A 15,867-nucleotide genomic window follows, 5' to 3' on the forward strand; every position below is an offset into this window, starting at 1 on the left:
CCACAAAAGATGTGTTCAGTTTTACTCAGTCAGAAGGCAACATCTTCATGGAAAGCAAGGAGTATCAGGGGAAGAAAAATGAGTAAAAGTCATTTTCATCAAAAGATAAGTTTTTAACAGCTCTAGAAAAACAATACTATTGAAATTAAAGCACAAGCTGGTTAACAGTCTACTAAACAAAAATAATGAATGATTCACAAAAAATGAAAATAACTTCTGTGCTTCGCAGAGATGTTAGCAAAAACCACCAATTGCTTTAAAATCTTGTAGGAAACAAAGCTTACCTGAACCTCTTCAAAAACAGAGGCCTGCTCCTGGTTATTTAGTGTGGTTAGATGCTTTTGTAGTTCTAGTTTAGTCTTAGAAGGGTGCAACCCTACCAAGAGGAACAAAAAAGAACAAATTACAGGGTCAAATTTTTCAGAATTAATCAATCACGTATATATGCTCACAATTTAAGCCAAAGCTTGTCAATTATTTGAGCTGACCCATTCCATGATTTCATAACAGGGCATTAGAGAGTACTCTACGTTAATTTAAAGCTACTACTAAACTCATGTCTTTAAAACATAGGGACATGAACTCTGCAATGAGGAGATTTACTGAGCACAGACCAGGATTATACTCTTAGCTGAAGATTCCATTATCACACAAGATAAAATAAACCCACAATCTACTGCATTTTAGCAGACTGTTTCAATGATGCTTTATGCAGTGCAGCTTGGATTTTGTTTATGGTATAAATATAATTCCCTTTCACTTTCTCCAGTTTCTATGCTGTGGTCCCTTCTGCAAATGAGTAAATTTATTGCATGTTAATGAAGTTCTTGCTTTGCCTCTTGGTGAAAACATTTTTTAACAGTCTAAAGCAGACTACCCTTTCATTCAGGTTATTTTTTCTGTTCTCATCCTGGATTAAATTCCTTTCCTCTATTTTCTGCAGAAAACCAGCCAACCATCAACAGTATTGTGCACTTCAGTTTCTGATCATGGAATATCTCCCTCAGAAGCAGACGACACGATTAATCACATGGCATGACTGAAGGCATTAAGGATCATTTGCCTTTAAGAAACTTCCCAAAAATCACAGCTAGATGAATACCAAAATAGAGTGAAAGTAGTTTTGGAAGTTCTCCAGTTTCATCAAATTAATACTAGACAGGTTTTAGTCCAACAAGCCACTGTCATGTGATCTGACAAGCTGCTGTTGCCCTTTATTCACCCCAAACATCACTTAAACGAACAAAATCTAACTGCAAAATTTGCTGAATGTAAAGAGGTTTTTTATGTCTTGAACTTCTGTTCTGGGTGACAACTACAATTCTAATTTCTGCATTTTCATGAAGGAGCATAGATCAACACCACAAACTGGCATACTGTTTAGTTCCTGCTTAGTGATAGCATAATGCCAGTTTCTGAGTGGATTCAATAGGACACAGCTATTGCAGCATCTATCCTTCAGAGGTTCCTCATCTACGATGTTCTGCATTCTATACAGCTAATAGAGCCAAACAAGCTGCAACCCACTAATGTTTATTCTTGCAAATAGTTACCAAAAGTTCAACTAAAACACAACAAAGGAGCTTCACTCTTCTTAGGAAATTCTTATTACTTTACGGAAAACCTGACACTACAGTCCTCTAAATAAAAGTACTGGCTTTCAACTTTCCACCCCAAGTCCCAAGCTCTTTTTAAGCATTAATTTCCTTAGGACTTTACATACAAGACTGTCCTCCAATGAAACTGTTGGAAAAAATATTCAACCAGAAAGTTCTTTAAATCTCACCTTCTATCTTTTCACAGAGTTTATGCAAACTTTGCATAGGACACCCTTCACAGAGCTGGGGCTGTGCCTTGGAAGTTTGTTGCACAGCAGCCACAGTGAAAGCCTGTTTCAATGTCATCATGATTTCATCAACCTGAAGAGAATGGCATGCAAAAGAACAGAATTTCACTCTTCCACTGAGCTTCTGTTTTCCTTAACACAAACACAACAGTCTTTTAGAATGATACTGCCCCTTGCCTGGCAATGTGCTTATGATTAAAAGGACAAGCTGTTCTCATGTCATTTCTGTGCACAAACACACAAGCAAGATAAAACTCATCATGAACTCATGTCTCTTCCAGGCCACCCAATTTTATTACTGTGGTCTAATAAAAGATCCTACCCTCTATCAAACCCTTTTTTGTCTATGATATAAAAGCTTACTGCAGTTGCGATGCACTGGTCTTACCTAGAGCACGGGACCATAGTCCTGATTTTCAGAACAGGTGCCCTATGAGAAAACACTCCCCAAAAAAGAGGCATAAGGTCTAACGTAGTTTGTGAAATGAAAGGAAGATGTATTTGATTTTAAAGAGGATTTTAACTTATAACCTCAAAACAAATGAAAAGGTCTTTTGCAGACTGCTATGTTAACTACATTTTTGAAATACTTGTATTTCCGAGTGGAATAGGATTTGAAGACATTCAGCAAAATACAGAGCATGGAGCAATAGAAGACTTTTAGTGCCTAATACTCTATTTGGCTATTCTTTTCTTTCACTTACCAGTGCTTCATCTGTACACTGAAACACATAGCAAACAAAGTGGAAGCCTCCATTTTCTGAAGACTCTCTGCAGATGAACCCAAAGTGATCCACATGTCTAATTCCCTAACAAAGAAAAAACAGCAATGAAGCAGTCATATCTACTTTCAGTGTTTTGTACCTGTATTTCTTTCAGGAAGAAAAGAACAAAACACCATTACATATAGGTCACTTATCTCTGTTACAGCTACATTAAAGACATCTGGCCATTAAAATTCCATCCTGTTATAGAACCTATTACCTCTGATCATGGAATATTATGAATCTTCTGAATTTCAATTAAGTCAGACATTGTTTGGTTTTTTGTTTTGTTTTTAATGGATGAAGTATAAAAGATCCATATATCAGACCCAGAGACTAATAAATTCTATTCAAAATGTATTTTACTCTGACATTTTCAGAATATGTGCCTGTATGTTTAGTGATGAAAGCTACTGTCATCAAAACCAAAGTAATTTATGCAAAACAAAACCCACAAAACAATCCAAAAAAAGCCAGAGGCAGAAGGACAGAGAAGCAAACTCTGGGGCACAAGGAACAAGGATTAATAGTGAATGAGGAGTCTCTGAAACATGCTTGGCCTTAGTGCATCACATATACCACCTCTACATGGCAGAAGACTGTACTGGTTTAAACGCATTCAACTTATATACTTCAAAATAACGTGTTTTTAAAGTATTTTTCAGATTACTCTTACACACAATTCTTCTCCTTTCATTCTCACTTCTTGAAAAATATGGCTCAGAGATCCCAAGATTTGAGTAATCGTGAATCATGCTCACTGCAATCTCAAACAAGAGTGTATTCCTGACCAGTGTGCTCCTTCTAGCTAATATTATTCATCCACTGCATAGAGAAATGAGTCTTTATCTCAGAAATCACAATGCAAAGCATGAAAGAAGAATGATGGTTTTATAAAATTACTGATTAATTAGCAACTTTTCAATAGCAATCACTGAAACTGCTGTTGAGAGCATGACCATTCACAAGTAGAGAATATTTAAACAATAAAAGAAGAGAAAAAGAATACACTACAATCTTACCTGAGAACAAAAGGATATTTCTTTAAAGCTTTTCTCAATTGCGACTTTTTTTGTGTCAGGACTGATTAGGTAAACTTCAGACTGGCCAATCTAAAAAGAGCAAAATAAATTGCAAGGTCTAACAAGTAACATTACACTTCCTTTTATCCCACTATAAAAATGTTTCCTGAATACAGACCTCAAATTTCTTTTCTACCTGTATATTTATACCAATTGGCATATTACTACCAGAAAGAATACTGAAGCAACACTGATTTGGCATTGAGAGCTCTGCACATTATGGCACTGAGGTTTAACGAGACAAGAGACTGAAAATAATGTTTCAATAGATGAGAGCAATGTTGTATCACAAATAACCTATTTTGCACTGAGAGAAATAAACTCACACTCCCTTTTCTTATTTTCTGCAGTCTTGGAATGTACCACACTCACAGAAGCTACTTAATGAGATTGTTCTAAAATTTAAATCCAAGTGTGTGCCTCTTCCCGTACTCCACCTAATCATTTTTTAGAGTTTTATTTATTTATTTAAGGCATATATAACATTTAATTTAAAGCCTGTAACTCAAAAACGACACAAATGAATTTACTGGAGTATATTTTCTAATGTAATTTAATCTGTAGGCCATTTGTACAGTCAAAAGATGATGCTAAGTATTGATGGGCAAACGGCATTTTTAAGGTGAAACTCTTGTTTTCATTTTTTCAGCTTCTGGCAACATCTTTGTAAGATAGTAACAGAAAAATTTAAATTCCTCATATTTTCTAGCATATCAGAGACTGCTAAAAACAAGTATCATATCAGATTTTAGGAAGGCAGGTGGAATTTGTATCCACTCATGAGCATGACTGAGAGAAACCTGCTTCAATCACTACCAACTCCCAAAAGATGCATATAAAAACATGAGCAGCACCCATGTAAGTGTACTTTCTTAAGAAAGGGGTAAGGGACAAATCTTGTGTGTGAACAGATCAAGTCAGATGTGCCACCTCTCTATGTCTAAAAATGGTCCTGTGCATTCACCTTCCACCTCTTCTTTCACTTCAACCAGTCACAATGGTTTTCCCCAGGTGCCTGCTGGTTTCCTTGTATTGTCCCTGGGGCTGTCTTTGCCTGTGTTCATGGGGCTATACTCAGCTGCCTCCTGATTGCTGCTGCCTTCCCCTCCCTGCAGCAAGAGGCTCCTTTTTATAGCTCAGTCCCACATAATTCTTTCACACTTGGTCCCTGGGCAGTAGCAATCATTCAAAGTCAACTGAACAAGGGGAAAAAATCCAAACCAATGAACCTCTTCCCCCTCCACCCCGACATACAGCTAGAAGAAAAACCTAAAAATATCTCCTCCTTCCTGCCAGATCCTAAGAAACTGGCTAGGAAAGCAGTTTTTCAGGAAAATGCATGAAAATCAGGACTGTTTGAATCAGGTGAGGAGAGCTGGCAGATAACTAATCTGAATATTTTTCACACCTCATCAACCAATCTTTGCTTCAGCCCTAGGGGAAATCCAAGTAGCTAAGAACATACCAACCATTTTTTTTCCCCTCTGGATATTAAGTTACTTGTAAGCGTTTCATATGTAGCCAGACACAAACTGATGAGACCTGAGCACGCTGCCCGCATTCCCTTACTCAGAACCTGCTGAACACCGGGGACAGGAAACCAACAAACTCAGCTCTGCCATGAGCTGCTGCTTGTGGACACCGAAGGCACAAACTAGAGTTACTTCACTTCCTTATATTCAGCTGAATTTAGGTTGGCTGAATAGGAAAAGAATACAGCTGTACATACTAAACTAAACAATATTTTTCCCAGGCAAAAAGCAACCCAAAACACAAAGCCAGATCAGCAAAGCCGCACAATTTGGAAATGTGCCTGCCAGGAGGTGACTGATGTTATATTCAGGCTGAAGCTGCAGGTGTCTTTGAGAACTGATACATCTATTTAATACAAATTAAAAATGCACTCACTGGAGTAAGAGGATCTGGACGTACCTAGCCCAACTATAATTTCTCCATTTCTAAAATATGTGCCATGAATTAATAATGGAGTCATGATTTATTTAAAATTAGGCATTATTATTACAAAGGGTACCTATATTTTCTATGTGAAATGCATGCTCAGGGGAAGAAGGTGGCTTTCTTTTTACTAGGGAAGAAACATCTCTCCATCTTCTTCCACTCTCTGTCTGATGTCAGTCTGCCACAACCAAACAGAAGCTTTAATTCAGGTATAGCTAACTACAACATTTACTGCATGCAATTTTTTACAAACATAACACAGTGGCAATCCTTCTTAAGGATTCTCTTTCCCCGCTTCAAAAAGCCTGCTGTAATTGCACACACTGCACTCCATTACTGGCCTAAGAATGTCCAACCCCAAGAGCAGCTGACATATCCAAGATGACCTTAGGAGAGTCAGCCTTTGCAGTATCAGCTCCAGGTTTGCATTATGCTCAGAAGACACAAGCTATGTAAAAGCTGTTACATAGCTTATCTATTATGAGGATTGCAAGAGGAACAAATACCACATTCCTTACTTGCTTCTCAGTTCTTGGAAAGTAGTTTTGCTGCTCACCTATTAAGACAAAGGCATTGCCAGCCACACCAAAGCAGGGCAGGAGTGGAGGCACGTGTGGAGTAGCGTAGGAAGCTATTATGCTACTACTCCATCATTACACAGACATGTTGGCAGCAGCAGCAGCACCTTCATCAATTACACTGCTAATCATGGGGCAAAGTCTACTAGCTCTCTGTCATGGTTTGGTCCTTCTGCTCTAGTTACAGGTAATTCATTCACCTGGAAATTTTTTTCTGCTGTTACTAGTTAGTGTAAGTATACATAACATTCTGCAATTGCACAATTACCCACTGACTTGCAGTAACTTTCTAAAAGCTTTCTTTAGAAGCCCAGTGTTTCAGGTAGTACTGTTTTAAACTATTTAATATAAACTTATTTTGAATATGGAAACCAATTTGCACTAACAAGTAATGCTCTCCAGAGAAATAGGTGAGTTTCAGTTAAGCTTTGGTAATTGCAATTAAGTTATCAAAGAAGTAACTGCCATCTGTCAGAACATCTGCTTTGGTGTTTTCCACTCCAAACTCCAAGATGTGAAAACGCCACCAGAAGCTGCAAATCTTGCTTTACCGTAAACAACATAGTCCGGTTTTCTGCAATGTCAGTTGGCTGCACAACACTGTGTCCATAGATGAGTTGACTTTTTAGGTTCAGTGAAATTGCATCTTCTTCAAAAGACCTGACAAAGCTGTTACTCCTAAGGCTTCCCTCTTGGAAATCCTTCTTAAAAGCAAAGGAACGAAGTCCAGGCTGAGAAAAAGATTTCCTAATTGGCCTTTTTTCCTCCTCTTCACTGACCAAGGGCTGGAATACAGACCGAAATTTGCTGCTGAAAGAGAAGCCTCCAAAGTTATTGGCAGTTTCATGTTGCTGGGATGATGAGTTGAAATCTGAATTTTTTGTACAACTTGCACGATTAAATTTCTCAATGCATTCATCTATGAGTGCTGGAGGTGCATTTTTATGTGCTACTGTTACCCGTCCACAGAACAGCACCTCAAACTTTTTGGCAAAAGGGTCTTCAACATCTGAGAGATTACTCTGAAACTCTTCTTGACGGGCAATTTTTCCAGCTTGTCGAATAGAGCTTATAATCTCAGGCACCTATAGGTGGGGAAAAAAATACACATTAGCATCCGGTGCTTTATGACAAACAAATAGCAAAATTAAGAGGCTCCCTTGTTGTGATTTTCCTGGAATGGACACTTTGATTCAGCTTCAAAAATAAAAGACCAGTTGAAGTGATCTTGTATTTATTCAAGAGACACATTATAGCAGTTAAATACTAAGAGGAATTTCTGATTTATCTCCTTGCCAGGAGTTCACCATCACCAACATTTTGTCAAAAGAGCTTTGTCCCTTGATACGCTCATCATCTTCAGTAAAACATTTGCCCCTGAAGCAACCAGTATAACATGACAAATTCCATCTCAAAATGAAAGACAGAAGTACTTCAGAAAGCATATGAGAAGCCATGGACTAATTAACTGGTAAAGTTATTTTTTAATCTCTGTTATTTTTCACTTCCTTCTCTTACTCAAACACTCACGTCATATAGGTTAACAAGTCTCTTTCAAATTTGCTTTCCACTTCATAATAGCATATTACATTGTTATGGCAGTTTGGTGGGTTTTTAAAAAAAATGTAAATAGCTGTATTTTTTAATAACTATATTCATTATTTTAAATGTTCATTTTTATTCTAAACGAGTGTCCTAAGTGACGCTCTTAAGTAATACTACCTCACATACAGTATGACTTGCAGGGCATCTCCATGAGACAGCAACCTGCTACAGGTCACAGATGTTGTAATTAGAACCCAAACTGCCATGTGACACAATTGTAGTGACAGTAAACAGCCTTAGTTGCTGATATGGTTAGAAGGTAGTGATATGCATATGCTGCCTGCTAAGCTGCTGCGAGGCCAAGGCCTGGTTACATCACACTGCTTTGCTAGAGCCAGGAGATTAAGGTTCTTCTGCAGTCTGTGCTGCTCCTGCTGTAACGAAGTATGTGAGGCCATCATCTATATCTATGATCACAACTGCTAATTCTGCCAGCTGTTTTATTTACCCAGGTTACTTTGAGAAAAATCCATTCAAAGTTTGCTAATTCCCTGACAAAACAAATTTCCCCTGTCAAGCATCAACTGGAACTTTCTTTACTTACAAGTATTTGATTGCAGATAGTACAGGATGAAGTCCAGGAGCAGCAGACTAAAATAGCAGCCCAGATGAACCATCTCCCTGATGAGAAAAGGCATCCCTAAACCTAGACAATATTTTGGAGACCTGGACTCTGGTTTTTCTCAGACATTTTTATGGTCATCTATTGCTTAATCATAATGCAGTAATGTCATAAACCAACTGACAAAACAACAAAGGACTTCAAGGGAAAAAAATTTGACCACTGAAAACTGAATTAATATTCTGGGTGCTCATAAAGACCTCAGGAGGATTCCTTTTATAGACAAGGAAACAAAGATAAAGATATGGATAGGTAGGTAGATAAGTAGATAGATAGATAGATAGATAGATAGGCACACACATATAACTAGTGGATTTAAAGCAGTAAGGTACATATTACAAAACAAACAAGGAACTCGGGAAGCATTACTTCACCCTTCAGTGCAAGGCATGAGTCATCAGCTAATCATTCAGCAAAGACAATAGGGAAGAATGGGCAAGACAAGCAGGGTCAGGAATTCATAAGTCCATTCTCTGATATGTCACAAACCAGTTGGGAAGCCTTGGGCTCAGGCAGCTTTGTGCCTAACTTCTTAATCGTATACAAGAAGAACATTAAGGATCTAACAAATCTTTAGTACCTCAAACAATATGCATTTGCTCTACAGTGAGCTTAAGGTCTACCTCAGTTTTATTTACCCAATAATCCTTCAAAGAAACAATTTTTAGTGGCATAACATATCAGAATGACAGTAAAACATAAAACTTAATTCTACCCATGTTTGAAGCTGCAACTGCTTTAGCAATTTTTAATAAACATGTTTTACTCTTGTGAGAGTGTCTGCACTCACCAGCCACAGGCAATTTTACTACTGAGTTGCCCAGGATACACGCAGAGACCAGCAATCCCAACTCAGCTTTTGCTGAGGCTGCAGAGGCAACAGCAAAGGACTGAGACATTTTCTGAACTCTGCTTACTTTGGTAAAGCTAGGAACATCAGCTCTCACCCAGGCAAAGAGGGCCACTGTCTCAACACAGTTAAGCTCCCCCAGCAACACACATGTCAATGCCTATAAGGACAGTTTCCAGTAGTGCAGGTGCTGCAAGGGTTGCATCTGAGCTAAAGCCCTGACAAGGCATTAGGGATCCAGCACATACATGCAGTTACTGAATTTAACTTCTTCAATGTTTTCTGTTATCAAACACCTTGGACATTGACAAAATAGCTATTCAACAGTGGCTATACTTTATATACAGGCAGTGGTTAGGGAAAGACACTACATCACACAGAAGGACTCTGCAGTAGTTAATAAACTTGTGTCTGAGGAGACCCAGCAGGCCTGTTGATGAAAAATCAAGAGGAGTATTTATTTATTTATTTTCACACATGCTAGGGTTTGAATCATGTCATTGATAAGTAACAGCTGGCTTCCGTGCTACACTTACTGAAAAACACTGACTCTTCTGTTCTCACTTACAGACCTAAAAAAATTTGCAGCCTGCTAATAAAATTTTATTACTTCTGATTAGGCAAATGATGCAGCACCAGAAGCAGCAAATCACCACCTCGCTTTCCTGTGATGCTTATGTATGTTAAACATTTATCTATTTTCATTAGTAAAGACAAGATCCATATTGAATGAAAAAAAACCCCAAAATACTTATTTCCCTGGAACTGCTCTTTGCCTGATCAAGATGTGTGCTCTTTTTATCTACCTGTACCACTCCAGACTTTTTATGCAAGTATTGAAAATGAACAATCCACTTGCCCTCTGTATCCGCTGACACTGGCTCTCCAAGTAAACAGACCTGGATGCTGAGTATATAAAAATGAAGTAAACAGTAGTTATAAATAAATATATTATAATTATTTCAGGTTATTAGAATGAAGATGAAGCCAGAAGTTTATTAACCACAGCTGGAACATTTCCAGATTAAGCAGCATGCCACTGGCTGATCAGTAACCACATCTCTTGCAAACTTCCCAAAATTAATTAAGATGTAAACAGAATCAGGTTTTATAGCTCTTCAATTTGTATCAAAAAGCAGCAAGGATGAAGTTGCTCCTGAATTAAGTTAATGTTGCTTGGAGTCTTTTAAAGCTTGTGGGCTCTTTCTGAACATAAGAAAGAAATCTTTTTTTTGTTACAAAGGTGGCCACAAGCTGCCATGGATTGCCCAGAGAGGTTGCAGAGTCTCCATCCTTGTAGATATGAAACTCCGACTGGACATGGGCTGAGCAGCCTGCTCTAGGTGATCCTGCTTTGAGCAGCAGGCTGAACAAGACAACCTCCTGAGGTGCCACCTTATGTCACCTTGGTGATACAGGTACCAACTGCTTTTATACATACCTATTGGTAATTGTGCCTACTGATCTGAACTTGCTAAGACAGTGGGGGAAGACTGTTGCACACAGGTATGATTTCTTCCTGCCATGCAAATTCTCTTTTCTAGCATACTTCTATTCTTAAGTGTTTTCTGACTTGTTTCTTAATATTAATATGTAATTAGTGGATAAAGATTGTTTCTGTAATCAGAAAAACCACTACTGCTGACCTAAAATTATTTCCCTAAACCCACAAAACTAAGTATAGAACATCAGTGTAAGCAACAACAAAACTTTACCAAACACAGAGCATTACCTTCTTATTACTTGAAGCCAAACAAGCCTGCTGAACAGAAGACACAACTGAAATGTACTAGGGAAAAGGTTTGTGTTTGGAGTGTCTGAATTAGATACAGAGAAAAGATCATGTATCTATAACCATTAAAAATAACACTGGACTTTTGGGTTTTTTTGAAGCATACCACATTATTTCTGCTATCATGAGAATGTTTACTTTGCAGAGACAAAGCAGGGAACTGAAATGTTGAGTATTCTTGTGGCCTGACTCATGGGTATTCAAGCAAAATACAAACCAACACCTAGGACTTCCTAGTGCATGTTACTCATTTACAAGACAAATAACTACAGCTTCTATGCCATGCACCAAATCATGACAAAAGGCAGTAATTTTTAAGCATGCATGGGTTTGCTGCATCTGAAGGGCAAAGAACAGCTCTTTCCCCTCACATAATTTGCAGTTGCATTTTTACCCCTTGCAACTAGCAGTCACCCTGTAAGTTTACATACAAGCATGTAAGAGGTCAAGGTCTTTATCCTGTCAGTAGATTTAAGAAAGAGTTAGAAATTATTTTAATGAAAAGAGCCCAGTAACAGCTGAATGCAACAGCTGACTTTTGGTAAGTAAGACCAGACTAAAAAAATATTCCTCTTTTCTTTTATACATAGTAGATAAGAAAACAAAATGTGCCACATAAAAAGAACTGCTAACACATCAGCTGGGAGGACTAGGTGAAAAAAGTGGAATGATTTATTATTCTAGATGTTACGCAGTGTTTATACCTGCAGTATAAATCTACCAGTTTACATCTACTGGTCTCTGCATTAAGGCTTCAGGTCAGTGAAGGGCTCAAGCACTGGCTTAACGATTTCAAGGACACAGGTAGTTTTGTTTAACCCAAGACAGACCTGTGCTAACAGGAATTGGTCTTATGCAACAGAGTCCAGAAATTTCTGGAGACTGAAAAACATTAGGGTCAGATTCTTAGGCTGAACCTCAGAAGGCCTCACATCACCCCAGTTAGAACAAAGCCTCAAAAATCTTTCACAAAGCTCTTGAAACAAGTAGATGTTTTGATTGAATTTTGCTAGCTTACTCAAGTGTGAGAGGACATTTGAATTATTTTAAAGTGCTTTTACTTGCTTTTTTTTTTCTGATCAATAGAGCAAGCTCAATAAAATATGTCAAGAAGTCTAATACTGTTTGCTGTTAGTATCTTTCCTTCTTTATTTTAGTAGAGAGTACTGCTACAGAAAAGACAGGGTACCCAGCTTTTTAATCATGGGAGAAGCTATACAGTTGTATCAGGACACATAGCAATATTTTTGTCACACAGAAGGTATTACAATCATGGAATATTTTGTAAGAGTAGTAGAATGAAGACATTAAAATAATTTTTTAAACATACACAACACTTATAAAGGTAATACAGCACAGTATTTACTTGCATTTTTAAAAAAGACTGCATAAAAGTTTTTAGTTCAGTAGTTTGATATGTAATAAAAAGCAGTTGGTCTGTTTCCAGCATGCTGGTAGCAAAATAGCGGCACAGAAATCAATGCAGATCAGCATTTCCTGTCCTTACCACTCCTTAACCCACAGTAGCGGTCAACTGACTTCTTGAACACTTTTTTCCACCCATAGGATTTAAAGTTTGGCATTTTTAAACCTAAAGCATTTTAATTAATATCTTTCACAGGTACTCTTTTTTCTTTTAAATTGCGGTACTGCACAATTTCTCCTTTCAAAATCACAGAATAATTTAATTTGGAAGTGATCTCTGACAGTGCAGTCTCCCACACAAAGCAAGGCAAAAACTTCAAACTTTGATGAGATGCTGGGGGTCACATCCAGCTAAGTTCCAAGTAGGAATACCAAGACAGAATTTCCTTACTTTCTGGCATTAGCAGAAATTCAAGGTAGACAAGAGTTATACACTTTTGCAGTTGATTTCTATTTCAGTGAAAGGCCTTTTGTATTCAGGTCTTATATCAAGTGTCTTCACAGGGCTTTTTTTCTTCCGTTGTCTTGCTTAGAGACTAGTCTGCAGTCTCTTACACCTCCCTGACTTTTTCCAGTCATTAACTTCAATTCTTGTTTTAAAACCTTTTACCCATTGACCCTTAATAAACGGTTCTATGGAATACTTTAATTATTACCTTTCTTCATTTGCTATTTGTTGATTTTTATTCCTCCCACAAAGCCACTTTCAAAACCAGATTTAATTCAGAGAACAATAAAGTTACAGCTCTTTCAGTCCTGTCAGTTTTTCTGTGCATAGTGAATGCACCAGGGGTAGAACCAAAGGGACATTCTTACCAACAGCTCCCTAAGTACAGTCTGGCAGGTGCACAGAGACAATTTACTTTTACTCCATGACTTCACTCCTCAACGTGTATGATCCAAAATTTTCCTGCTGTATCCTCACTGCTCATGAAACACCTATAAACTGTGCCACTCTCAGCAGCTTCACCAGCCACACATGCTGGTCTAGCACTTCTCTCTATAGCACATAAGATACACTGGGTGTCTCACTTAACCAGAGAACTCGTGAATGTCTTTTGAAAAGGAGAACAAGTTGGAGCACAACCAGAGGGCTGGGAGAGGTAGCCAGAGTAGCAGCCAGCAGGACTAACCACAGTGCACGTGTGCTGCTTAGGAAGGGCTGTGAAACCTGCAAAAGCAAGACAGAGGTGGTGTTTCAGCCTTAATAAGGAAGAGATCAACAGCTGAATATCACCACGGGCCCATGAAAGGAAGAACAATCATACACATGCCTACTTGTGGGCATGGTTTGCTCAGTAAGGCTCGAATTGGCATTACACAGAGAAAGCGGTAAGTGAGGGTGAGGAGACTAAGACTCAAATTTTGAAGGCATGCATGTAAGAAGCTGATGAATCTGCACTAAAATTCAAAGGATATTGTGTGGGGGGCAGAAGAGAGTAATCAGTTTAAATCTAGTTCTGTTTGACCTGGATGAGTGGACGAATGCCACTAGCATCATCTGAGATGACTCTGACACAGCACCAAGAGTGGAGCTCCATGTAGCCAACACATACTGTTACAGTTTATACATTATCATAGAAAGCTGTAAAGGGGACTAGACTTCCCACACACATCAAGTGCTACCTCCAGAAGACTGTTGAAGTACTGCAGACTGATGTTATGAGTACTGTATGCCACTTTCACAGTATCACATTCCTTTTAATATTACAGACAAATCTCAGCTCGAGAACATTCCCCATGATTCCTCAGCCAGACAGAGTACACTTGCAAAATCATGCGAGTTTAGGAGCACTTAATGTAATTTAAAGAGACACAAAAAGGTTTTCTTTCCTTTCAGAAAAAAAAAAACCCAAACCAATATTTGCAGAATCTGTTCACAGAGTACTGTAATCAAGCTCAGAAATAGAATTTAATTGTACTCAGTGTTCTAGTGAATTTGGGCTGTTCTGTTTTGTGGTGGTGCTTCCTCCCGAAGAGAGATGCATCATGTTGCTGACACACTTTAAGGATTTTTCTTACACATGTGTTCAAGACATACCTTATTTGAAACCTGAAATACAACAAAAGCTGGCTACTCTCCATAAATAAACTGCCATGTCCTAGATTGCTTCTTACTTTTGGACCCTTCCCCATGAAAATGCATGACCCAAAAGCAAACTGCAGTTGGGAAAGTCTCCATGTGCTTTTAGACTATCTCCAAATACAACAGCACCTGACTGGCTCTGAAGGGGGCATTCCTACAAAATCTGCTTCTGGAAGAATAGAAGTATACTCTGCCATATACCTGGTGGGCTTAGTGAATGGTGTTCACTAATTCATATTTGCCCAGCCTTTTCTGTCCTTAAAATTAAAACCACTTCTTTTCATTCTGTACTGCTTTATCAGCTCTTCCATTCAGTACCATAAACTTGCAAGGAACAACATCAAAAGATATTTCAAATAAGGCATTAACATCTTCACAGGGTTATCTTCTCCATATTTTGTTTCAAAGGTTTCTTTTCACACAACTTCACAAAAGAAAACAGCATTTTAAGACATAAAAGTAGTTGCTGGTCATACCTACAGGGTTCCTGGCTCACATTTTACAAGGTGAGTACTGAACAACGAGGCAATACCTGTTGTAAGCAATAACTAGAAATATCTGTGCTCATTCATTATCAACAGAGATTAAATCCTTTTTTTTTGGGAGAGGTGCAAGATGGAATTGCAAGCAGCTTCCTTCACAGGGTTGAGACAGGCCTGGGACTTTACTGGAGGCTATGGGGTGGGAAACAGAAGGAAGCCTATTCTTAGATAGCTATAAATGGAAAAAGAGCGCAACGGCATTTTAAAGCTTTCAGGACAAGAGTTCTTTTCTGTTTTGATTTTTTTTGAGGCGAGGGAGAGAATTTGTCTTTTATAACTGAAAGGCAATAACACGATTAAACAGGAAATGAGGTACTAAATTTTTTTTTGAAAAATTATTAATCAGATTAAATTTCATTTGTACAATAGGATACAGGCTCTCTCCCGGTCTCCTTTGCTCTTGGGCTTCTGGCAGTTATCAAAATGGTACAACTGGCAAAATAGGGGTTAACAAACAGACAGAAGTGAATACAATTTCTTTGCAATTAAAAAAAAGGCCTGAAATTCTTCTGTCCTTTTTATCAATATCCAACTCCAAACAAGAAGGGAGGAAAACTCCATTGCTGATGTGTCTCCTTATTACAACTACAGTTATTTCTGATACAACCTTCTTGATAGCTGACCCAAATGCATGTCAAAATCCCCCTCCCTTCAAAATTTATTTTGAGAGTCTCATGGAGGAGGGCAGAGCGAGGAAGTCAGCCTATGGATGCTTT

General features: G+C 38.2%; 1 protein-coding gene across 5 annotated transcripts in view; it reads right to left on the reverse strand.

Moving 5' to 3' along the window:
* The window catches only part of TBC1D1 (TBC1 domain family member 1), a 100,182-nt gene that overhangs the window by 45,154 nt on the left and 39,161 nt on the right, over nucleotides 1-15,867 (reverse strand). For all 5 annotated transcript variants that reach the window (XM_082281358.1, XM_082281361.1, XM_082281357.1 and 2 more), the window contains exons 3-7: nucleotides 6,781-7,314; nucleotides 3,633-3,722; nucleotides 2,551-2,655; nucleotides 1,787-1,919; nucleotides 285-376 (exon numbers count right to left, since the gene is read on the reverse strand). In XM_082281358.1, coding sequence (XP_082137484.1) covers nucleotides 285-376; nucleotides 1,787-1,919; nucleotides 2,551-2,655; nucleotides 3,633-3,722; nucleotides 6,781-7,314 — 954 coding nt within the window. The remainder of the gene's footprint in view (nucleotides 1-284; nucleotides 377-1,786; nucleotides 1,920-2,550; nucleotides 2,656-3,632; nucleotides 3,723-6,780; nucleotides 7,315-15,867) is intronic.

Source organism: Coloeus monedula, assembly GCF_965178545.1.
Source record: "Coloeus monedula genome assembly, chromosome: 5".
NCBI lineage: Eukaryota > Metazoa > Chordata > Aves > Passeriformes > Corvidae > Coloeus > Coloeus monedula.